This window comes from Mobula birostris, chromosome 12 (genome assembly GCF_030028105.1).
Source record: "Mobula birostris isolate sMobBir1 chromosome 12, sMobBir1.hap1, whole genome shotgun sequence".
Lineage (NCBI taxonomy): Eukaryota > Metazoa > Chordata > Chondrichthyes > Myliobatiformes > Myliobatidae > Mobula > Mobula birostris.
Genome location: NC_092381.1, coordinates 25,673,307 through 25,699,993, shown reverse-complemented (window position 1 = coordinate 25,699,993; position 26,687 = coordinate 25,673,307). Strand labels below are relative to the sequence as shown.

Genomic DNA, 26,687 nt, shown 5'->3' with positions numbered 1-26,687 from the left:
GTCTAAATTAAACTCGTTAGGTCATTTCCACATTTTCAATTGGTCTATCTCCTGCTTCATCTTTTGACAACCCACCTCACTACCTGCAACCTTACTGTTTTTGTGTCATCTCCAAACCTAATGAGCCACCTTACATTTTCACCCAAAACATACATATATCAAAAAAAAGTAAGGTCATAGCACCAGTTCTTGTGGAACACCACTGTTCACCAAACTCCAGTCAGAACAACACCTCACCCGTCTTTTACTGTCAGGTCAATTTTGAAACCAACGTCACAAGAATCTATGGATCTCATACTACCTTAATCTTCTGGATCATGAGGGGAGATGGGAAAGATAGGGCAAAAAGGGCCTGCAGATCATCCTAACTACCTCCTCAAAGAAAAACTCAAATAAGTTTGTAAGACATGACCTTCCCTGCACTTCAGCCTCTGATGTCCCAGAGAATACGATTCAAATTTGCTCAGCACACCCTATAAGAAATACTATAAGAAGGCTGATCCAATTCCTAAATGGACATTGAGCCCTCGAACACTATCTCACTTTTTTAATATATATTATTTGTTTTTTTTGCATTATTTTTAATCTATTCAATATACGTACACTGTAATTGATTTACTTGTTTATTATTATTATTTTATTATCTTCTATATTATGTATTGCATTGAACTGCTGCTGCTAAGTTAACAAATTTCATGACACATGCCGGTGATAATAAACCTGATTCCGATTCTGAATAAGTCTCTGTGAACAGTGAACATTTTCATCCTTTAACCATACATTCAATATCGCCCTCAAGTCTCTTAACATGTTACAGGAAGAACCTCCTATCACTGAAGTTTATGCAACCTCCTTGATTCACTCTATTTTCTAATCTATGAGTAATGGTTGACTGCAATAACCAATGCCCTCTCTCGCCTTTTCTTCCTTCTTACACCAAGCTTCGTCTTTAGTGTTAAGGCTCATTCCTTTCCCAACATGGATATTGAGGTAGACGCAAGGCAGTGGACAGTGAGGAAGGCTATCGTAGTTTGCAGAGGGATTTGCTTCAGATAGAATTTAATGCAGACTAGTGTGAAGTTTTGCTCTTGGTAGGACCAACCAGGGTAGGTCTTACACAGTGGTCGGTAGGGCACTGAAGAGAGTGGTAGCACAAAGGGATCTGGGAATACAGGTCCATAATTCATTGAAAGTGGTATCACAGGTAGATAGGGTCATAAAGAGAGCTTTTGGCACATTGCCTTCATTATCAATGTATGGAGTACAGGAGATGGAACTTTATGTTGAAGTTGTATAAGATGTTGGTGAGGCCTAATTTGGGGTATTGTGTGCAGTTCTGGTCACCTACCTACAGGAAAGATGTAAACAAAGTTGAAAGAGTACAGAGAAAATTCACAAGGATGTTACTGGGTGTGGAGGATCTAACTTATAAGGCAAGGTTCAATAGGTTAGAACTGTACTCTAGAACTCAAAAGATTGAGAGGGGATTTGATAGAGGTATAAAATATTATTAGGGGCTTAGATAAGGTAAATGCAAGCAGACTATTTCCACTGAGGTTGGTTGGGACTACAACAGGAGGTCATGTCTTAAGGGTGAAATGTGAGAAGTTTGAGGAGAACTTCTTCACTCCGAGGGTCGTGAGAGTATGGAGTGAGCTGCAGCATAAGTGATGCATGTGAGCTCAATTTCAACATTTAAAGTAGCTTCGATAGGTACATGGATAGTGGGAAAATGAAGGGCAATGGCCCCAGTGCAGTTCAATGGGAGTAGGCTGTTTAAATGGTTTTGGCATGGACAAGATGGGCTAAAGGGCCTGTTTCTGTGTTGTACTTCGCTGTGATTCTATTTAGTATTAGCAGTATCATTAGTATTTGATCAAGTGTAGTAGTGATGTCATGGACTGCATCCTGATGACAGAAGAGGAGGTGCTAGGTGACTTGAGGCAAATTAAGGTGGATAGTGTTAAACAAGCTGTCCCCAGTGTTAAATCAGCTGTCCCATGGACCTTATGGGAGGCTCATACAGAAAATGCAAAGGCCCTGCCAGAGATATTTAAAATGTTCTTAGCCCCAGGTGAGGTGCTTCAGCTGGAAGTTAGCCAATATTATTCACTTGTTCAAAAAAAAAGGCTCTAAGAATTAGCTGGGAAATTATAGAGTGGTGCGCCTGAATTTAGTCATGGATAAATTACTACAATGTATTCTAAGTACCTGGATAGATAGGGCCTGATTAGAGATAGTCAACATAGCTTTTAGTGTGGTAGGTCACATCAAACCAAGCTTACAGTTTTTCATGAAGGTTACCATGAAGGCTAATAAAGGACAAACAGTAGACGTTGTTTACATGGACTTTTACAAGGCCTTTGACAAAGTCCCACAAGGAAGCTTGTCCAGAAGGTTAAATCACTTGGCAGTCAAGATGAAATAATCAACATTGGCTTAGCAGAAGCCAGACAGTGGGAGTAGATGAGTGTTTCTCTGACTGGAAGCCTGTGACAAGTGATGTGCTTGAGTCTATTGTTGTTTATTTTGAATTAGACAATAATTTGAGAGACGAGATTAGCAAATTTGCGATGACACCGAGATTGGCAGGTGCAGTGGACAGTGAGGCAGGCTCTCAAAACTTGCAGCTGGAAAAATGGGCTGAAAAATCGCAGATGGAATTTAACGGGAAGACAAACCAAGGAAATACTTACACTTTGAATTGTAGGGTTCTGAGGTACCTGGTAAAGTACAAATCCATAATTCTTTGAAAGTTGCATCAGAGGTAGATAGGGTCACAGAGTAAGGTTTTGTCATGATGACCTTCATAAAACATCTTACTAAATGTCAACGAGAGCAAGGAACTGATTATTGACTTGAGGAGGAAACCAGAGATTCAAGATCCAGTCCTCATTGAGGGATCAGAGGTTGAGAGGGTCAGTAACTTTAAATTCCTCGATGTTCTGCGCCCAGCACGCAAATGCAATTACAAAGAAAGCACGGCAGCACCCTACTTCCTTAGGTATTTGCGACGATTCAGTATGACATTTAAAGCTTTGACAAACTTGCATAGATGCATGGTGGAGCGTACACTGACTGGCTGCATCACAGCCTGGAATGGAAACACCAATGCCCTTGAATGGAAAATCTTACAAAAAGTAGTGAATAGGGCCCAGTTCATCACACGTAAAATCATCCCCACTACTGAGCATATCTACACAAAGCATTGTCGCAGGAAAGCAGCATCCATCGAGGACCCCCACCACCCAGGCCATGCTCTCTTCTCACTGCTGCCATCAGGAAGGTGGTACAAGAGCCTCAGGACTCACATCACCTGGTTCAAGAACAGTTATTCCCCCTCAACCATCAGAACCAGAGGGGATAACTTCACTCACTTCATCACTAAACGGTTCCCACAACCAATGGACTCACTTTCAAGGACTCTTCATCACACGATCTCGATATTTATTGCTTATTTATTATTAAGATTTTTTTCTCTCTCTTTTTGTATTTGCAGTTTGTTGTCTTTTACATACTGGTTGACCACCCTGCTGATGCAGTCTTCATTGATTCTATTATGCTTATTCAATTTATTGACTATATCCAAGAAAATGAATCTCAAGGTTGTATACAGTGACATGTATATACTTTGATAATAAATTTACTTTAAACTTTGAAATCAGAGCACTGAGTATAACAGTTGGGATCTCATGTTGAAGTTGTATAAGACATTGGTGAGGCAGAGTTTACAATACTGTGTACAGTTCTAGTTACCTAGCTGCAGGAGAGATATCAATTAGCTTGAAAGAGTGGAGAGAAAATTTGCAAGGAGGTCGTTGGGACTTGAGGATCTGAGCTATAGGGAAAGGTAGAATAGGTTAGGGCATTATTCCCTGGAGCACTGGAGAATGAGGGAAGATCTTAAAGGTGTACAAAATTATGAGAGGCATAGATAGGGTGCAGGCTTTTGACTCCCTCAGGTTGGGTGAGACTAGAACTAGAACTCAAAGGTTTAACGTAAATGGTGAAATATTTAAGAGGAACCTTAGTGGAAGTTTCTTCACTCAGAGGGTGGTTCAAGGGTAGAATGAACTGCCAGCACAGGTCATAGATGCAGGTTCAAATGCAAGATTTAAGAAAAATTTGGATAGGGTACATGGATGAGAGGGGCTTGATGGGATACAGTCTGTGTGCAAGTTCATGGAACTAGGCAGAAGTTGAAGTCCACATGGACTCAATGGATTGAAAAGGCCCATTTTTAATGCTGTGGTACTCTATGACCCTATAACCATTATTTTCACCATTTGTTGAAGCAGACATCTTCATTAAAGAGCAAATCAAATTAAATCGAACACTTCATTATTACAAAAATATGTTAAGCAAATGTTCCTTAACGAGGGGAGACCTGTATTTCCCAATAATCTGCAGAGCCCCCTCATGTATTTTTGATTTTCATTAAAAGATTAAAATTGCTTTATAAAACACTAAAAAGAATATTCAACTCAAATTATGGAAAAGGCTGCATTGTGCAATAGGTTTACTAACATCACTATAAAGGAGATATTGATCTATTGCACATCAGTGCATACAAGAAAACTTATGCTATCTTTGAAAAGAACTAGGCTGTATAACAAATCAAGGCTGCACAGTTATGTATCATCAGGACAACTTAAAAGGATAAATCCAAAAGCAAATATACTTGGATGCTGAAAATCAAGAATAGAAGCAGAAAATACTGGAAACACTCAGCATGAGAAGCAACTTCTGTGGAGAAATGCAGTTAACATTTAGGTCAGTGATTTTCTCTCAGAAATGAGAACAGTTAGGAATCAATGTTTGTAAATTACAAAGAAAAGGTCAAGGGTGATGGGGTACTTAGATAAGAAATAGGAAGATCTGTGATACACTGACAGCCTGGAGATAAAAATTAAACATAATCATGTTTAATATCACTGGCATACGTCATAAATTTTATTGTTTAGCAGCAGCAGTAAATTACAATACATTGAATTTTTTTAAAACTAAATTACAATAAAAATATACCCATGAAATCTGAAATATAGCCACCGTCATTCCTTCTTTGTAATTGCATAAATATGTTGGGCTTGAGAGATCGTCAGAGATGTTAACACCCAGGAACTTGAAACTGCTCACCCTTTTCACTGCTGAACACTCAAAGAGGACTGGAGTGAGTTCCCTCAACTTCCCCTTCCTGGAGTCCACAATCAATACCTTGGTCTTACTGATGTTGACTGCAAAAGTGTTGTTGCAACCAACTGATCTATCTCACTCCTGTACACCTCAACACCATCCGAAATTCTGCAAAGAATAGTTATCGCAATTTGAGTAGTGCCTAGCCACTCAGTCATGGATGTAGAGACAGTAGAGCAATGGGCTAAGCATGCATCCTTGTGGTTCGCAGTACTGACTGTCAGTGAGGAGGAAATGTTATGGTCTGCTGATGGTGAGAAAATCCATGAGGAAGTCAAGAATCCAGCTGCAGAGGGAGGTGCAGAGGCCCAGGTTTTGGAGCTTGTTGATAGAATTGATGGTATGATTGTGTTGAACATTGAGTTATAATCAATAAACAGTAGCCTGATGTAGGTATTGCTATTGTCCAGGTGATCCAAGGCCTAGTAGAAAGCCAGTGAGATTGTATCACCTGTTAATCTATTGTGGCGATAGGCATATTGCAGCAGGCTCCAGTCCTTGCTTAGGCAGGAGTTGATTTTGGCTGTGACCAACATCCAAAACATTTCATCATAGTAGATATGAGTGCAACTAGGTGATAGTTGTTGAGACAGCTCACACTGCTCTTCTTTGGCACTGATATGATTGTCACCCTTTTGAAGCAGGTCGGAACCTCTGCCTGATTGAAGATGTCCTTGACGCTCTCGCTGGCACAATTTTTCAGTGTCCTACCAGCTACACTACCAGAATTTCATTCCTTGCAAGGGTTCACCCTCTTGAAAGATGTTCTGACATCAGCCTCCGAGACAGAGATCACAGTGTCACTAGATGCTGCACATGTAGTTTCAGACTCCTTTTCAAAGCGTGCATAAAAGTGTTGAGCTCATCTGGAAGTGAAGCATTGCAGCCATTCATGTTGTTATGTTTTTTTCTTATAGAAAGCAATGGGCTGCAAATACTGCCAGAGCTGACATGCATCCGATTCCATCAGAATTTGTTTGTCTCACTCTTAAAATAATCTTCTGTAGGTCATACGTGGATATCTTGTAAAGTTCTGGATCACTGGTCTTGAATGCGACAGATCTAGCTCTCAGCAGACCCCAAATCTCTTGGTTCATCCACAGCTTTTGGTTTGCGTATGTCTGGTATGTTCTCAAAGGCACGCACTCATCCACACAGAAGTCAGTGACAACTGTGGCACATTCACTTAAATCTGAAGATAAATTCCTGAATATTGTCCAGTCCACCAATTCAAAGCAGTCTGTCGGTGCTCCTCTGCCTCCACTGACTATACCTTCTTCATAAATAATAAGTGGTTGCAGTAATGGTTGTAAGAGGTGTCAAAGAGCAAACTGAGAGATCTATATGGAATCTGAAATACTAAAGGAAGGGAGAAAACACTAAAATTGGAGATAATAGATTCAAATGGCTGATTACATGAAATGGTTCAAATTAATGCTGAGCCCCAAACACTGCAATGTGCTAAGTTGCCAGATGAGTAACTGTGCCTTTTGCTTGAACAAAAGAGCTTTTTTGTAAATTGTAGGTGAACTATAGAGGTTGAACTTAGAATAGGATGGAAAATTAAGATGACATGACATGAAGGGTCAATATCACCTTCCAATTATGCTGCAAAAGTGACCTTGAGCTACCAGTTCATGTCAAAAGACAATAATCTGAAATGTTAACTGTTTCCCTCCATAAAGGCTACCTGACCTACAAAATATTCACAATAGTTACAACATTGTTTTTCAAAACAAAACACACTATCTTAGTTCATGCAAAGTAGAAGCTAAGTTACTTTCAGTTATAAAAGGAAAATCCAAGTGAGAATCTAAGCACCTTGAAGAGGTTCCGCAAAATGAATAACCAAAAGCCAATATTTTACTGAAATCAGACACGAAACACTTTAATAAAAACATTATTGGACTTGAAAATACTTTATTAAAATTTCCATTTAATACAATAATAAAATTATAAAGAAAATGTAGTTCTAAAATATAGGCTTTAGCATCACGATAAAAAGATGGTGCAATAAGACATTTAACCAAATGTTCAATTGTAGCTTTGTAATGGTCAGAAAAGAGGAAACCAAAGCATGAAAGATGTTGAAGATAATCATCTACACACTGGAGCTGGAAAATAAAAATTTCCAGAGCTGAATTTTGATCCAAGTTTAAAAAAATAAAATCTTCAGGCAAAAATCAAGTTTTTTTTGCTAAATGTAGGCATGGGCTTATCAACCTTTATGAATGATACTCCCTAATCATTGCAGAATATACCTCAAAAAAACAAGAATGCATCTTCAAATAAATGTTGCATTAAACATTATTCTTGCCGAATGAGAAGCATGACAACATTTCATTAATACAGTAGCATACCTTTAAATCCTCAACTTAAACCCATCGTTATAATTTTAATATTCTAACCTCAGTCATCTAAAGCTTCATTTCATTGCATAGGCACAACATAAAAGTGAAAATAGAACTGAAAAGCTTAACTGAGGAGTATGCAAAGAAAATTTAAGTGAAAAATACAGGAATTTCAAGAAACTACATCTACAATCTAATAACAACAGGAATTCTGCAGATGCTGGAAATTCAAGCAACACACATCAAAGTTGCTGGTGAACGCAGCAGGCCAGGCAGCATCTGTAGGAAGAGGTGCAGTCGAAGGGGCTGACGAAGGGTCTCGGCCTGAAACGTCGACTGCACCTCTTCCTACAGATGCTGCCTGGCCTGCTGCGTTCACCAGCAACTTTGATGTGTGTTTCTACAATCTAATAAATGTTTTATATCACAAGGCCTTAATCTATTTATTTCAGAACAAAACTACATCCTTTACACATTAGATATTGATACTACTTTGTCAATTTCTTAGTATTTTGATTAATATAGAAGCTCCAATTGTGTTGTCTTGATAACACACTTATGCACTCCTCAAACGTCTTTTCTTTCCAATGTTCTGCAATGCTCAGTTTCGTTGGTTACATGGTGCACAGCTAGTCAAGACAGTGTTAATATACTGCTTGGACATATGACTGTCTGTCCTTTCCTCTTCCATACGCTGGATACTCATTACAGGTGTCCCCCGCTTTCCGAATGTTCGCTTTACGAAACCTCACTGTTATGAAAGACCTACATTAGTTACTTGTTTTCGCTAACAGAAGGTGTTTTCACTGTTACGAGAAAAGGCAGCGCGCCCTGAGCAGCTAAACTCCTCCCCCAGAACTGCATTCTAGCCGGCATTGCTTAAACAGGTGCCCGTGAGCAGCCGTTAGCAAAGTTCTAAGGGATCGGAAAAGCCTAAAAGAGCTTGTAAGGGTGTTACACTTGGCGTAAATCTAGACATAATTAAGCGTTTCGATCGTGGTGAACTAAGTAAGGACAAAGTGAGTTTGGCTTGTGGAAGTTGACGAAGATGATGTTGAAGAGGTTTTGGCATCTCATGACCAAGAACTGATAGGTGAAGAGCTGATGTAATTGGAAGAGGAAAGGATAACAACTGAAACCGAATGCAGTAGCAAACGGACCAAAAGTGAAGTCGTCCAGGAACTGAACGTGAAGCAACTGCATGAGATTTTCGCTGCAATTGACAACAATGATTGCAGAAAAGTATGACTTTAATTTTGAAAGGGTACGTCGGTTTAGGGCATATTTGCAAGATAGTTTGAGTGCTTACAAAGAACTGTATGATAGAAAAATGCACGAGGCTAAACAGTCAAGCATACTGTCGTTTTTCAAGCCTTCTACATCAGCCACAGCAGACGACAAACCTCAACCTTCGACATCGAGGCAGGCAGACATAGAAGAAGATGACCTGCCTGCCCTGATGGAAACAGACGACGATGAGATGACACCCCAGTGTCCCACCACCCCAATCCCCGGACTGATACACTGCCGCGGAGAATGCGCAGTAGCCAGGACGCACCCAATGCATCTTTAAGATAAAAGCCAAAATAAACAAGCTAAATAATTAGGTGCCGCCCGTAATTAATTAGCTTATTTCAGCTTTTTTCTTAAAGATGTGCTGGGTGCATCCCAGCTACCGCTGCGTTCTCCGTGGATCGGTATCAGTTCGTTGTCCGGAAGTTGGGGACCACTGCACCACCCCAACCTCTGACGACTTAGCCTAACACACCATCAACAGTGTGCTCGGTGCTGTCTTCCCGATTCCAGTAAGTGATACTACACTGTACATACATTATTTCTACTTTATATAGGCTGTGTATTTTTATGTGTTATTTGGTATGATTTGGCAGCTTCACAGCTTAAAGGTTACTGGAGAGAGTGTTTCTGCCAAGAGAGCTTGCGTGAGGTTTTCGTTACGGAGAACAGTGCAGCAATGATTGTAGCAAAGTATTTCTACTTTATATAGGCTGTGTATTGATCATATCATTCCTCCTTTTACTATATGTTACTGTTATTTTAGGTTTTATGTGTTATTTGGCATGATTTGGTAGGTTATTTTTTGGGACTGCAAACGCTCACAAATTTTTCCCATATAAATAAATGGTAATTGCTTCTTCACTTTACAACATTCTGGCTTACGAACCATTTCATAGGAAAGCTCTACCTTCGGATGGCAGGGGAAACCTGTATAACCAAACAGATTCCAAGTCCTTTCCCTTAGTTTAAAGGCAACAAGGCCAACATCAGTACCTAAAACAAACTTTTAAGTTCAGAATATCATGATAAAGATTTTTTTTTTAAACAATGAGTCATCATAGTGCTACTGTTTTCTCATCCTGTCACAGCAATGTTATTTTTCTAATTAATGTTTTAGGATAGCATTAATTATCCAGTATGTTAAACACACAAATATTCAATATAGTACCCCACAAATAGCTCAATTCAATAGCCTGAGGAAAACTGTCCTTCTTTAAACACTAGAATACAGCTGAGAATGAACTAGGCAAGTAACATTAGTGGATTCACTTTCTGAGACTTGAAAAGTTATGCACAATCATCCAAAGAGCATATCGTTGTTTCAAAGAATTATCCAAAACAATCTGCTTTGACATCAATATAAAACAACGCTCTTATGATCAGCACCTAGGTAAACAATCTTGATGAAAAATCTTGACATTTCAAAATATATTCTATGTAAATAAAGAAGCAAAATCTGCAGTGAAGTGAATCTGAAATGAAGCACTGTTATTTCCAAGCAGATAATTAATCATCTGCTTTCAAACACTACCTTTCATATCTTCAGGATATTCCCCGACACTGCATGGCCTATGACTTCATTTTTAAGTTTAGTAATTTTCATACAAATAGCAATGTTATGACCGATTTCTTTAAGAAGCAAATCTAATTGAGATTGACACAAGCCAGCATATTGAAAGAAAAGCTCTTTTAATGTAAAACTAGTATCAATCTCAATTAATAGGAAGGAGCTTTTGCACGAGGCAAGACCTGAATACCTCATCTAAAATACCAACACCAAAGTACAGCACTGAAATTGTGCTCTTCCTCCCACCAGCTTAGAAGTCATATCAAACAATGTTAAAGATGATGAGATCTACCCGATGCAATTTGAGAAATTAATCCATGAGAATTTAAAATTCTCTGTAAAAGCTAAGAATAAAAGGAAATAATTGTATATTTAAAATTTGTACTAGTGAATACCAAAAATAAATACTAAATCACAAAAGCCCATTTGAAGTGCTGAAAAGATCTGCAAATTGCACACAATATTCTACACAGATATAATAAATTCTTAAAATTAAAGAAAAACAGTGATAAGTTTATCACATTTTAATCCTGAAAACAAAACCACAAACTATCCAAATAAAATAAGGAATCTTTTAATGTGTTAGATAGCATTGTCAATGTGTCATTCACTATACCAAATTCCCCTGCATATTGACTAGCATTCTACTGCAACACAACTGGAATCAAAGTTTGGTCTAGTTCCCACTAACTGATCAAGTAGGAAGAAAAAATTATGGAGCATTGAAGAGTGTTTACCATTCTGTTCTCACACAGCTCTAACTTCAATCCAATATGGTAAATAAGGTAGCTTAGTTTTGTGCACAAAAACAAATAGTTCTCATAGGAGTTTTGCTTGTTGGCACAACAGAATAAGATAAAGTACAGAATCAGATGTTAATTACATTCCTGGAATTCTAAATTTCACTGAAAGGCCACAAAGCAAATAACCCCAAGATCATTTGTTTCTATATTTAAAAAATCAATTTATCAATTATTTATTTTGTAAATTCACAGCAGATCTAAACATTTGGCCTATAGACTTAGGCAAGTGTTTTTCTTTCACATGTAATTTTAAGATTGCCCCAATTTTGCCTTTGACAATACAGTTTTATCTCATCACCATCTTTTTAAGGATTCTTAGTAATGTGGAGGAACAGAGAGATTGTGGGGTACACATCCATAGACCCCTCGAAGTTCAAGAGCCATGAAATAATGTTGCAGCCCTATAAAACCCTGGTTAGACTCCACTTGCAATACTGTATTCAGTTCTGGCCACCTCATTATAGGAAGAATGTGATAGCTTTAGAGAGGGTGCAGAGGAGACTTACTAGGATGCTGCCTGGACTGGAAGGCATGTTTTATGAAAATAAGTTAAGCAAGCTAGGGCTTTCCTCTTTGGAGAGAAGAATACGAGGTGACTTTATAGAGATATACAAAATGATAAGAGGCATAGAGTGGATAGCCAGAGACTTTCCCAGGGTGGAAATGGCTAATATAAGGGGCATAATTTTAGGGTGATTGGAGGAAAGTCAGAGCTAAGTTCTTTACACAGAGAGTGGTGGATGTGTGGAATGCTCTACCAGGGTGGTCATAGAGGCTGAAACATTAGAGGTATTTAAGAAACTCTTAGATAGGCATGTGGATGATCAAAAAATGGAGTTACATAGAAGAGAAGGGTTAGATTGATCTTAGAGTAGGTTAAAAGGCTGGCACAACCTTTAAATTATGGATCAAAGGCCCTGTCTGAGCTGTAATGTTCAATGTTTTGACTACAATACTTGGTAGATCTCCAGGATCTATCCAAGGCACACCATATTTTGAAGTCTAAGTCACAAATAAGCTTACTTATGTCTATTTTATTGCTCCATCTATTTGCTCCATTTCTTTGCGCCCATTATCACATATGACATTTCCATTTTTTTTTGAGTATTCTGCAGGGAGTGCTCATGGAGTGAAGTCGCTTTTGGCTTTGCTCCATTCCCGTTATCTTTTTTTAACCTATGATCTCCCTTACTTGACCAATTTTTACCTACACTAGAAGATTTATTTTATTTTACTGAGTTTTTCTTGAACTGCAACTGTGAAATCTAAAGAAATGAGTACAAGAGCCAAAACAAAAGACGGGAAAGATTCCGATAGGAATGGAGGGGGAAAAAAAGGTGACTCTAAACAAATGGAGCTATCCTATGAGACTATGCTAAAGTTTTTAGAGGAAAAATTCGATGAACAACATTGAAACTTACCTGATAAATTTGAAAAACAATGTCAAAGTCTCAATGAAATGGAAACAAAATGTTTTACAATAATGCTTTAAAGTAGCATTAGAAATGGATAAAGTAAGGCTTTTTGATACAAAGTTCTATATTGTATTCAGTTGCACTACTCCCTCAAAGCTGACTACAATTTTAAAAGGATAATTAGCCAGGGTAGAGGGTTGCACAGCCATGATCTCTGAAACTGACAAAAAACTGAGAATCCTGGTTAAAAGTTTTGTGAGGCATGGCTTCACTGATGAAGAATAAAAAAACAAAGGAGTTTGAAACCTTTCTTAAACAGGGATTATCCATTGCTCAACTACGGGAAATCTATAAGGACATCAAGGCCCTGAAGAGAGTGATGAGATTCACTGGTTTTACAGGATATAGGACCATCGCTAATATTAGCAAAATGTTGAAAGATTTGATAGGTGATTAAAAGTTTTGAATACTTCTAGTGGAGGAAACAGCACAACTGATCAAACTGGCAATGGATACAAGAACCAAAATTTAAAGTGAAAAATATCCTGAGGAAACTAATCTAATAATCTAAGGATTTCTGTTTCAACAAGTTTTGATGCTTCAGAAAAGAGGAGAATTGGCAGCTTATTTAATAAACTAGGGCAATTGTTATAATTCCAAGATTCAATTCACATTTATTAACAAAAATGTATAAATTATACTCCTTGAAACTTGTTTATACTCCTTGAAACTTATAGGCAGCCACAAAGAAAGGAACCTAAGTAATCCAATTAAATTATACCATATAGCCTCTTATTATAAATGTAACAAAAATAATTGTGGCTAATAATACATTAAATTGGACATGATATACAAAGCATCTAGAAATAGATAATAATTTGAATTGCAAGTTCAAATGGTTTCACATTTGTATGTCCTCAGCTCAAGCAAAAATATTAAGTTCACCCACTTAAACACAAAGCTTACTGTAAGATGGTATATTAAATTAGCCAATGTAAGCACTTTGATTTAACAGAACAAAGCATTGTTTTAACATCTTCACTAACCCAAAACTCTGCAGAGAAGTGAACTTGAAGGTTGGGTCCTCAGGGCCACTACAGGTGAGCTAGACTAAATGTGAATGTATGCATACATCAATGTACAAAACAGAACTAGCAAGCCAACTTGGTTTTCTATCATTTTTCTTCTTGTGATGAGAGTAAGGCAAACAAAAACAGCCACACCTACCTTTATGCCAACTGCAACATCAGTGAGAATGCTACAAAAAAAAGATAAGAAAGCTATCATCTAAAGTACTTGAACCTGTTGCCAACACATAAATCACCAGCTGCAACAACTATATGGTTCATTTAAACAGGCATGACATGAATTTTCAACATGTTACGTTTGCTAAACACAAACTTTGTCCTAATACCATTGCTGAAGTGACTGTATTTATTTGTTCGCAGACACGAGGAAATCTGCATTTGCTGGAAATTCAAGCAACACACACAAAAAATGCTGGTGAACACAGCAGGCCAGGCAGCATCTATAGGAAGAGGTACAGTCGACGTTTCGGGCCGGGACCCTTTGTCAGGACTAAGTGAAAGAAGAGATAGTAAGAGATTTGAAAGGGGGAGGGGGAGATCCGAAATGATAGGAGAAGACAGGAGGGGAGAGGTAGATCTAAGAGCTGGAAAGTTGATTGGCAAAAGGGATAGTAGGCTGGAGAAGGGAGAGGATCATGGGACAGGAACCAAGCACATCTTTCCCTCCCCACTCTGTCTGCTTTCCGCAGGGATCGCTCCCTACGCGACTCCCTTGTCCATTCGTCCCCCCCATCCCTTCCCGCCAATCTCCCTCCCAGCACTTATCCTTTTAAGCGGAACAAGTGCTACATATGCCCTTACACTTCTTCCCTCACCACCATTCAGAGCCCCAGACAGTCCTTCCAGGTGAGGCGGCACTTCACCTGAGTCGGCTGGGGTGATATACTGCGTCCTGTGCGGTCTTTTATATATTGGCAAGACCCGACGCAGGTTGGGAGACCGTTTCGCTGAACACCCTTGCTCTGTCTGCCAGAGAAAGCAAGATCTCCCAGTGGCCACACATTTTAATTCCACATCCCACTCCCATTCTGATATGTCTATCCACCGCCTCCTCTACTGTCAAGATGAAGCCACACTCAAGTTGGAGGAACACCACCTTATATTCTATCGGGGTAGCCTCCAACCTGATGGCATGAATATTGATTTCTCTAACTTCCGTTAATGCCCCTCCTCCACTTCACACCCCATCCCTTATTTGTTCATTTAATTTTTCAAAATATTTTTTCCTTTTTTTTCATCTCTCTCTGTCCCTCTCACTGTAACTCCTTGCCTGCTCTCCACCCTCAGGGCTCCCCTTCCCTCCTTCTCTTTCTCCCCAGGCTTCCTGTCACATGATCCCCTCCCTTCTCCAGCTTGGTATCCCTTTTGCCAACCAACTTTCCAGCTCTTAGATCCACCCCCCCCCCACCTCCTGTCTTCTCCTATCATTTCAGATCTCCCCCTCCCACTTTTAAATCTCTTACTATCTCTTCTTCAGTTAGTCCTGACGAAGGGTCCCAGCCCAAAACATCGACTGTACCTCTTCCTATAGATGCTGACTGGCCTGCTGCGTTCACCAGCATTTTTTGTGTGTTTATCCATCTGTTTGCCATTCTCCACCTATCTCATTCTAGTACTTTATTTTACATTGCTACAAAGAGAAGCAGTAAAGGATCAAATCAGAGAAGCATAACTTTATTGGGACACAGCAGAGGATTCTTAGGGGTAAAAGAGAGCCAGAGCAGAAAGCAACTGAGTAGGTTGGGTGAAAATAACATCCAGCAAGGGCAGACTGAATAATGGTTTGAAAAGAGGTACAGAGACAGCAAGTGTATTTGAGGCCGTGGAGGGGGGAGAAGGAATGGGAGACGGGACGTTACAGGGGGGTGGAAACAGAGATGAGCCAAGGATTGGATGGAGGGGGTATGCAGGATTGGATGGGACAGGGAGGAGAGGGGAGACGGGGATGTTGGGGAGGCAGTGCGGGGGGGGCGGGATATGGGTGGGATCAGGGGCGCATGGGTCGGGCTGGGTGAGGGAGGCAGGGAGTTCGGGACAGGGGTGGAGACAGGACAGGGCGGAGTGCAGAAGTGACGGTGTGATGGAAGGAGAAAGGGAGCTGGCAAGGGAGGAATGGTAGGGAGGAAGGGTTCGGGGCACTGATGGAAAGAGAGAAGGAGCGGAGGTGGGCTAAGGGAGGGGAGGGGGAGGGGAGGGGGAGGGGAGGGGAGGGGAGGGAGGGGAGGGAGGGGAGGGAGGGGAGGGAGGGGAGGGGAGGGGAGGGGAGGGGAGGGGAGGGAGGGGAGGGAGGGGAGGGGAGGGGAGGGGAGGGGAGGGGAGGGGAGGGGAGGGAGGGGAGGGGAGGGGAGGGAGGGAGGGGAGGGGAGGGGAGGGGAGGGGAGAGAGGGGGGGAGGGGGGAGGGGGGAGGGGGGGAGGGGGGAGGGGGGGAGGGGGGGAGGGGGGGAGGGGGAGGGGGAGGGGAGGGGGGGGAGGGGGAGGGGGGGAGGGGGAGGGGGGGAGGGGAGGGGAGGGGAGGGAGGGGAGGAGGGGAGGGAGGGGAGGGATGGAAGCAGGAATGGAGGAATGGGTGGGGTGCAGTGGAGGGGAGTGACAGGAGATGGGGAATGGATGACAGGAGGGAGGGAAGGAGAATGGAGTGAGGAGAAGGTGTGAGGGAGGGGGGCGGAGTTGAAGGGAGGGAAGGAGGAGGAAGGAAGGGAAGGAGGGAGGAAGGAAGGAGGAGAGAGGGAGGAAGGGAGGGAGAGAGGGAGGGAGGAAGGGAGGAGAGGGAGGGAGGGAGGGAGAGGAGGAGGAGGAGGGAGGAGGGAGGGAGAGAGGGAGGGGAGGGAGGGAGAGAGGGAGGGGAGGGAGGGAGGGGAGGGAGGGAAGGGAGGGATGGATGGATGGAGGAGGGGGGATGGAGGAGGAGGGGGAGGGGGGATGGAGGAGGAGGGGGGATGGAGGAGGAGGGGGGATGGAGGAGGAGGGGGATGGAGGAGGGGGAGGAGGGGGGAGGAGGAGGGGGGAGGAGGAGGGGGAGGGGGATGGAGGAGGGGGGATGGAGGAGGGGGATGGAGGAGGGGGATGGAGGAGGGGGATGGAGGAGGGGGGGATGGAGGAGGAGAGGGAGGAGGGAGAGGGAGGAGGGGGAGGGGGATGGAGGGGGAGGGGGGATGGAGGGGGAGGGGGGGGGGGGGGGAAGGGAGGGAGAGAGGGAGGGGAGGGAGAGGGGAGGGGAGGGAGGGAGGGGTGGATGGATGGAGGAGGGGGGAGGGAGGGGGAGGGTGGGGAGGGGGAGGGGAGGAGTGGGGGAAGGGAGGAGGGGGGAAGGGAGGAGGGGGAAGGGAGGAGGGGGGAAGGGAGGAGGGGGGAGGGAGGAGGGGGGAGGGGGGGGGAGGGGGGAGGGGGGGGGGGGGGGGGGAGGGGGAGGGGGGAGGGGGGAGGGGGGAGGGGGAGGGGAGGGGGGAGGGGGGAGGGGAGGGGGAGGGGGAGGGGGAGGGGGGGAGGGGGGGGGGAGGGGGGAGGGGGGAGGGGGGGGGAGGGGGGAGGGGGGGAGGGGGGGAGGGGGGAGGGGGGAGGGGGGGAGGGGGGAGGGGGGAGGGGGAGGGGGAGGGGGAGGGAGGGAGGGAGGGAGGGGGAGGGAGCGAGCGGGGAGGGGGGAGGGAGGGAGGGGGAGGGAGCGAGCGGGGCGGGGATGGGATGGATGGGAGGGAGGGAGGGAGCGGGGGCAGGGATGGAAGGATGGAAGGATGGAGGGAGGGAGCGGGGGCAGGGATGGGAGGGAGAGAGGGTGCGCGGCAGGGATGGGAGGGAGAGAGGGAGCGGGGGCAGGGATGGAAGGAGGGAGGGAGCGGGGCAGGGATGGAAGGAGGGAGGGAGCGGGGGCAGGGATGGAAGGAGGGAGGGAGCGAGGGCAGGGATGGAAGGAGGGAGGGAGCGGGCAGGGATGGAAGGAGGGAGGGAGCGGGGCAGGGATGGAAGGAGGGAAGGAGCGGGGCAGAGATGGAAGGAAGACAGGAGCGGAGTAAGGAGAGAGGGAGCGGAGAGGGAGGAATGGAATGAGGGATCAGTCAGAAAGGATGTGCAAGGCCTCCCCTAATGTTGTGGCATGAACCCAGACCGAACAACGACGCGCAGCACCCAAAAGCCACCTGCCTGGCCAACTACCAAGGATTAATTAGAACCGTCCGAGGAAGCCGAATCTTGCTCCTCGTCAAAACAGCCCGGACGAACCCCAGTGGGCTGTATTATAACAGCTTCTATCTACCGCTAGTCTTTAGGACGCCACGACGTGTATTGGAAAACGCTTCGCATCCTGCCTCAATATTTACTTCAGTCGGAACGCATGACTCTAGATCAACCCGCGACTTCGCCTGCCTATTTTCATGCAATCATTTCCCTGCCTTTTTTTTTAAGTAGGCTTACCCGTCCATTGCCGAATTAACAAAGATTTGACAGCGAACTGCCACCGTTAGGGAACACACAAAATGGCGCCGCGTGTCGTTGGCCGTCCTTCCCCTCCCCCTTCGACACGCTCGCTTCGACTCGGGATCCTCCGGAAATGACCGAGCGCAACCGATCCGCCGCAGCTTGTCAAAGCCGAAAAATCTCGTGGACCCGAAGCTCCGTTGTTGGAAGTGAGTTGTTACATCCCCAGGTCTACTACAAAGAAATAATTTAAAAACAAGATGTTCTCAGTCAGGCCTGCAACCTTGATTCCTCGCCTTCACTTTTATTTAAAGGAAATAATCTGGTCATTTAAGAAAATCTGAAATTTAAAAAAGGACATTTCTGCCTGAATCAGTTTGCCCTTTTCCCGGACAAAGCCAGGATTGAGTTTGTCGGACCTTCCACATCCACATCCACATTCGATAGATCATCCTTCCTAATCGCTGCCAACTCCAACAAGATTTCATTACCTGACATATTACCTTCTCCTTTTAGCAATTTGAAAGTACACCTCCCATTGTGACTCTTTGGTCCGCTCTTCCTTCATCACCAAATGGTACTGTTACGAGAAGATGCCCTGCATTTTTACCCCCTTCCCACTATCACGGGACACAAGCAATGATTCCAGCTGAAGTAATGATTCACATGTACTTCATCTGGTAAACTACATTCTATGTTCATAATTTGTTCTTCTTCATACAAGAGGAACCAAAAATATAAATGGTTTGATTGCTGAGCACCGGCATTCTGTCTGCTGGAGTAATCTTGAGTGTCCTCTTGCCTGTCACTTTAACTCAGCATCCCATTACCATGCTCACCTTTCCGGTGAAGATGTGGTGGTCAATTTAGCTTTTTTTTCCGCTGCAGCCTTCCTCATTCCCTGCCACGGCCACTGTTGAGTTTGAACACACGCGTCATCCGTGTCAGCGCGGGAAGAAGATCAACTCCTCGAGTTTGCAAAGGACGGCGGGCTGAAAAGTATGTTTGACATAACATCTCTGCCGGCATTCTGGATCAAAGTCAAGGCTAAATATCCTGAGATAGCCACGAAAGCACTGAAAACATTGCTTCTATTTCCAACATATCTCTGCGAAGCGGGGTTTTCTGCAATGAATGTAACGAAAACTAAATTGCGGAATAGACTGGTTATAAGGAACCCCCTTCGAGAATCGCTGTCTCCTATCACCCCTCGATAGGACCGTCTTGTTGCAGAGAAACAAGCACAGGGCTCCCACTGATTCACCGATATTGGTGTGTTGCAATGATTTTATATGTTCATACAGGGAAAATATGTGCCTTGTGTTTAATATCCAAATGTTACTTAAAATGTTATGATGATATAAGTGACTTATAATTGACTTATCACTATATTCATGCGAGGAAAATATGCGCTGTGTTTAATATTAAATTCGTTAGATAAACCCTTTTAGAAACGAAATTGAGTGTATTAGCCACTTATAAGTTGACTTATCACCTATATTCGGGTCGTGATTAACAACCCCCACCAGGCTTGCCAACTGTCCCGTATTAGCCGGGAGATCGCGTACATTGGGCTAAATTGATTTGTCCCATACGGGACCGGCCTTGTCCCGTATTTCCCCCGCTAAGGTAGAGCGTTCCCATGAAACCTTTCGTGCCGAAATGGCGTAAAGCGAAGAAGCAATTACCATTAATTTATACGGAAAAATTTTTGAGCGTTACCAGACCCAGAAAATAACCTACCAAATCATACCAAATAGCACATTAAACCTAAAATAACACTAACATATAGTAAAAGCAGGAATGTTATGATAAATACACAGCCTATATAAAGTAGAAATAATGTATGTACAGTGTAGCTTCACGAAGAGAATGGCCGAAAACGATTTGTATATAAAAAAAATCGGCACGTACACGCATGCGCACACAGGTGCCCGCGCAAAGCTTCATGGTCATGGTAGTTTTCTTGGGGTAAACACAACGTATTTGACTGCTACTCTTGTCCGTTGACAACCATACCGCTCCCTCCCCGGGTCAGCCAGTCCGCAAGAATATTGTCAATAATAAACCGGTCCGCGGTGCAAAGTGGGTTGGGGACCCCTGCACTAGAACTTTATAGCCTCAGATCTATTCACTGCACCATCAGAGGTGCCCAGATTTCTCAGATCAGGGCTGTGAGAATGGCTGAGAGGATCCGGGACATTTATCAGGAGCACTGTCTACACAGGTCCCTTAATATTATTAAGGATCCCACCCACCCATCCAGCATCCTCTTTGACTTTCTACCATCAATGCATAAAGACAAGAGTGGTCTGGATGGAAAACAGCTTCTTCCCTCAGGCCATTAGGCTTCTGAACTCCCTGCTGCATTGCATTCAAAGTGTCACCGGTTAATCTGTTTCTATATCTGGCAATATTCAATTCATGCACTTTTCTTTGTTTATTTATGTGTAATTTGTCTGTAGATTTTATCCTTATGTTCATACATTATTTTATATTGTACATGTGTTATGTGTATTACTGTGCTGTACACCCAGGTTTGGAGAAACATATCATTTGAGGGTATGCATGTATATAGTTACGTGACAATAGACTTGACTTGACTTGACGTGATGCACTATACCATCGGCTGCAAAGTACCCTGAAAATAATCTCACAAATGTGTATTTTTCTTTATATTTTATGTTATCCATTTATCTCATACGTGAAGAGAGGTGAGGTTCATCTGAAGCCAACACTTGTTTCACAGCTTTCAGACCTTTACCTTGGTTGCTTCTGTCAGTAGTTAGTCAGCGGAGTGCAGTACTTATCACTTCCATGCAGCATCAGCATCTCAGAAGAGCAGAATTACTTTAATTTTCCAGTCCTGCTTACCAATGGCACAGCTTTGGCAATTTGAAGGTGATTGCCTGATTCCACCTTTCCAGTGTGTTTGAGCTGGTTCTCTGTAAATTCTGATCCTCTGCAAAATCAGCATTGCTATTACCTCAAATAAAGAATATTCAATATTGAGCAGTACTGTTCTCTGCAGCTCTGATTGCAAGACCCAAAGTCCATGCTGCTGTCAGGGCTGAGATAGAATGAAGGTGGAACAAATAGAGCTGCTGCCTCACAACTTCAAAAACCCAGATTCAATCCTAATCTCAGATGTAATCTATGCGCAGTTTATATGTGATGTTCATATCTGTGTGGGTTTCCTCTAGGTGCTCAGATCTCCTTCCACATCCCAAAGAGGGCCATGTGTATAAGGAAGCATATGTGCAGGGATAATGGAAAATAAGGAGAAGGGGAACGTAAAAAAATGGGATTGCACCCTTGGGAACTAGTGTGTGTATATACAGTCGGCCTTCCTTATCTGCGGGTTCAGCATGCGCGGATTCAACCAACTGCGGATCGGGAAAACCCGGAAGTTCTCTGTCCAGCACTCGTTTGAGCATTTTTTCTTGTCATTATTCCCTAAACAATGCAGTATAACAACTATTTACATAGCATTTACATTGCATTAGGGACTATACATAATCTAGAGATGATTTAAAGTGTACAGGAGGATGTGCATAGGTTATATGCAAATACTACGCCATTTTATATAATGGACTTGAGCATCTGCATTTTTTGGTATCCACGGGGTGTCCCGGAACCGATTCCCTGCGGATAAGGAGGGCCAGCTGTATATACGTATGTATAATGGACCAAACTGCCACCTTCTAAGTTGTTATAACTCAAGGGCCTTGGAACTGGAAGGGTGAAAGATCCAGATATCATGGTCTTTTGCAGGATCCAAGAAAGTACTTGTGACTGAAGAGGGATACGAGCAGCTAAGATCCAAATTAAAAAGCAGACCTGAACTCTCTCATTTATTACCAATATCAGAGTCAAGTGGTCAAATGGATGTGTAGCTCAATTTTTTTTTAGTGAAATTGGACTGAACTTATGGCACATTAGCATCTGTGTTGGGGAAGGAGGGAGCTATTTCATTGTGATGTCCTGCTCTTCTGTTGAGCTGGGACCAGTGTTCTAATGAACAGAATAACTACGGCTTTCATGGCGACCATTGGTCAGGAGGTGTAGAATGAAATCCCACACCATCAGGCTCAAAAACAGCTATTTGCCTTCAACCGTTCTGTTCTTGAACCAACTGGCAATACATTAATTAATATAGTTTAGCAACAATATGACCACTGGCGCTAAAATAGACCTCCTTTTTACATTCTAATGCATCTTTTTGTAAAGTTTCTCTATAATTTATTTTTAATTTATGATTGTACGCTTATATGTGTCTGCGATGTTGCTGCAAGTAAGCTTTTCATTGCACTTGAGCATATGACAACAAACTCAACTTCGATGGGCTGGAAGGGCTTATTCTGCACTGTATCACTAAGTAAAATATAAAATAAAATAAAGATTTCACCAAAATAAAGTATGGGAGGGAGAAGACAAGATGATAGTGGGACATGGTGGAGGGTTACTAATACCTGGGGATACGAATTGACAATAAACTGGACTGGTCAAAGAACACTGAGGCTGTCTACAAGAAGGGTCAGAGCTGTCTCTATTTCCTGAGGAGACTGAGGTCCTTTAACATCTGCCAGATGATGCTGAGGATGTTCTATGAGTCTGTGGTGGCCAGTGTTATCATGTTTGCTGTTGTGTGCTGGGGCAGCAGACTGAGGGTAGCAGACATCAACAGAATCAACAAACTCATTCGTAAGGCCAGTGATGTTGTGGGGATGGAACTGGACTCTCTCACAGTGGTGTCTGAAAAGAGTATGCTGTCTAAGTTGCATGCATCTTGGTCAATGTCTCCCATCCACTACATAATGTACTGGGTGGGCACAGGAGTACATTCAGCCAGAGACTCATTCCACTGAGATGCAACACAGAACATCATAGGAAATCACTCCTGCCTGTGGCCATCTAACTTCACAACTCCTCCCTTGGAGGGTCGGACACCCTGAGCCAATAGGCTGGTCCTGGATTTATTTCATAATTTACTGGCATAACTTACATACTACTATTTAACTATTTCTGGTTCTATTACTATTTATTATTTATGGTGCAACTGTAACGAGAACCAATTTCCCCCAGGATTAATAAAGTATGTCTATGACTATGACTATACAAATGGTACAAAGACAAAATTCGGGCTTCTTCATCTAAGCACAACAAAATGGATGAATTTATGGCACATTAAAATTAAATAAAGATAATTTAAAGGAATGAGGTTAGTGTTGGCTGAACTAGGCAGAATAAATAGATTAGCAGGTAAGATGACAGATAAAGAATGACAGAGAGTTCTGAGATAATCCATGACTCTTGAAAATATATCCCAATGAATAGGACGGACTTATGGGGAGGATGAAGAAACTCTGATTAGTCATGGATGATAAGTCGAGTATTAAGTTGAAAAAGAAAATATATAATGTGCTAAATGTTAGTAGCATGCCCAAAGATTAGAATAAATTCAGAATTCAGCAAAGCAGTCCACATAACCACAGACCTTCTTTAGCTTGATAAAAAGGAATAGATGGGTCAAAGTGAACACTGGCACATGAAAGAAGTTGGCTGAGGAAATGCTTAGTGGAGAACAAGAAAATGGCACAGGAACTAAAAAGATATTTTGCATCATTTTTATGATAGATTATACTACAAACATCCCACTAATACCTATAAAAGTGAACAGGACAAGAGATAAATAATGGAATAAGAAAATTAATATTGTTCAAGGTAGTAGGACAAAAAGCTGATAATTCTCTTCAACCTAATTGTTGGCATGCTAAAGGAAATGGCAGGACAGTAAATAAGTTCTTCAGATCTGGAGAGTATAGAAAACTGCCTATGTGACACTCTTATTCAGAAATGTGTGGGAGGCAAAATGCAGGTGAATATTCAGTAGATTAGTTAGCCTAAGGCCTATTATTGGTAAAATGTTACAACTAATCATGAAGGAAGTAATAGCAGAAAACTTGGAGAGTCATAAACTGATCAAACAAAATCAACATGACTTCATGAAGGGGAAATCATGTCTGACAATGTAATTAAAGTTCTTTGAGGAAGTATTAGCTAGAGTGATTTGAAACGAAACAGATGTATGATATTTGGATAGTCAGAAGATGATCAATAGGATGCCGTACAAGAAGTTAGCTTCCAATATAGTAGCTCATGTAATTAGAGGTGATATATTAACATGAATAGAGAATTGACTGGTGAACAGGAAGCAGTGAGTAGAGAGTCATTTTCAGAATCAGAATTAGGTTTATTATGGCTGACATGTGTATGTCATGAAATTTGTTGTTTTGTGGCAGTAGTACACATTGAACATTATTATGTTACAATAAAAAAGTAAAATAAATAAATAATGCAGATGAGGAATAGTGAGGTAGAGTTCACGAGTTCATAGATCATTCAGAAATCTGATAGCAGAGGGAAAGAAGCTGTTCTTAAAATGTTGAGGAGCATTATCAGGTTCCTGAAAAGGGCATGTCCAGAATGATGAGTGTCTTTAATGAAGAATTCCGCCTTCTTGAGCACCACCTTTTGAAGATGTCCTCAAAGATGGAGAGGGTTTTGTGCACAACAGGGCTGACTGCATAATCCTCTGAAGCCTCTTTCAACCCTGTGTATTGGAGCTTTCATAACAGGAAGCGATACAACCAGTCAGAATGCTCTCCACTGTGCAGCTGTAGAACTTTGCTGGAGTCTTTAGTGATGTACTGAATCTCCTCAACCTCCCAATAAATTATTGCTGCTAGCATGCCTTCCTCGTGACTGTATCAATATGTTGCGCCCAGGATAGATCCTCTGAGATGTTGACCCTCAGGAACTTGCAGCTGCTCATCCTTTCCGCTGCTGATCCCTCAATGAGGACTGGTGTGTGTGCTCCTCACCTCCCATTCTTGAAATCCATAATCATTTACCTGGTCTTGCTGATATTGAATGCAATGTTGCAACTAGTGTTAGCTGGTGTAACTAGTGATGTACGGTAGCTCCCAGGGTGACAAATGCCCAACTTTTAGACTCTATGACTATACAAGTGAACATTTGGGAAATCAATGGGCTGGATATCCTGTCTGCTGTGGGGTTCTGGGCATATTCTACTGTGCAGAAAAGTGACACTTCCACTTATCCTTCCCCCCCCCACCCCCAATGCTGAGCAAAGTAGGGTTGGGAATGCTAAATTGACTCATTCACTCACTCACTCACTGAGGAGGCCAGATGGTGGCTGCTCTTTATATGCTCTTTCGGTTTCTTATTATTGTGATCCTCTTTCACACACTAATTTTCTCCATTTCTGATTTACAAACAAATTATGTTATGAGTAGTTCTCAGAAGTAGTATTCATTCATGATCTGCAACTGCCTATACTGCAGGGATCAATGCTAAGTCCATAGCTATTTACAATGTATGTGCTTTAGAGTAAAGAATAAAATGTATTGCGGCCAAATTTGCAGATGGTACAAAGATGGGTGAGAAGGCAAGCTGTGAGGAAGATACAGACAGATTACACGGAGAGATTGATAGGTTAAGTGAGTGGGAAAATGTTCGTAAATGATACATGATATGGAAAGTTGTGAAGTTATTCACTTTTAAAGGAAGAATGATCAGCATATTACTTAAATGGAGAAAGATGTCAGAAAGCTCTAGTACATGTGGATTTGAAGGTCTCTGCACATGAAGGAACTATAGGAAATTAGCATACACCGCAAGTATTCAGGCAGACAAATGTAGTGGATGATTTTATTTCCTGGAGGTCGGTATAAAAAAGTAGGCATGTCATACTGTAACCCTTCATGCTACAATCTTTAACACAGGAGATTCTGCAGATGCTGGAAATTCTAAGCAACATAAACAAAATGCCGGAAGAACTCAGCGGTCAGGCAGCATTTATGCAGGGAAATAAACAGTGGACATTTCAGTCCCCTCCATACATGCTGGGTTCCTCCAGGATTTTGTGTGTGTGCTCCATTCTATGTTTGACCAGTTCTCCAGAAATGTCTGCAATAATAATCAGTTATTGTCTCTCCACAGATGTTACTGGTATCTATCTGCTGAATATATCTGGCATTCACTTCGATGTCAATCATAACCATTACTGATACCGGCATATTTTGAATTCAATATTTGTTTTATTGTAAAATTAAACCATTAGTTGCTGTAGTATGATATACATACATGTCTTCAGATACAAGATATCTCACATTACGACAAAGCCGAGATCCATCCCTGTTCCTTCAAGAGCAAACCTTCAGCTCCATTTCCCCTCTATGTATTTCCCTGTACAGGTGACCTTTGGATGTTGCACCATGGTGGTAGCCTTACTGGGAAACAATTTGTTGTGCAACTTTCTGTAGCATGAAGCTGTGTTATTTGTAAATGCATCAAGGAACAAATTTCACTCCTTATGTTAAATTTTTGGGCTGTGATTTGTAAATTCTGTAAGGATTTTCTGTTACCACAACAGCTGTAACATGGGGATTGCCCATATTTCAGTAATTCATGCACTAACAAAATTAAAATTGTTAATGTATTTACTTACTTAAGAGCAGAAATCCTTGGTTGTCACGTCATT

The 26,687-nt window shown here is 42.4% G+C and overlaps 1 protein-coding gene across 5 annotated transcripts in view; it reads right to left on the bottom strand.

Annotated features, from left to right (window-relative positions):
* Positions 1-18,225, bottom strand: part of LOC140205805 (polypyrimidine tract-binding protein 2) — an 82,124-nt gene extending 63,899 nt beyond the window's left edge. For all 5 annotated transcript variants that reach the window (XM_072273508.1, XM_072273506.1, XM_072273504.1 and 2 more), the window contains exons 1-2: positions 18,119-18,225; positions 13,853-13,883 (exon numbers count right to left, since the gene is read on the bottom strand). In XM_072273508.1, coding sequence (XP_072129609.1) covers positions 13,853-13,883; positions 18,119-18,126 — 39 coding nt within the window. In that variant the 5' untranslated portion in view covers positions 18,127-18,225. The remainder of the gene's footprint in view (positions 1-13,852; positions 13,884-18,118) is intronic.
* Positions 18,226-26,687: the final 8,462 nt, after the last annotated feature.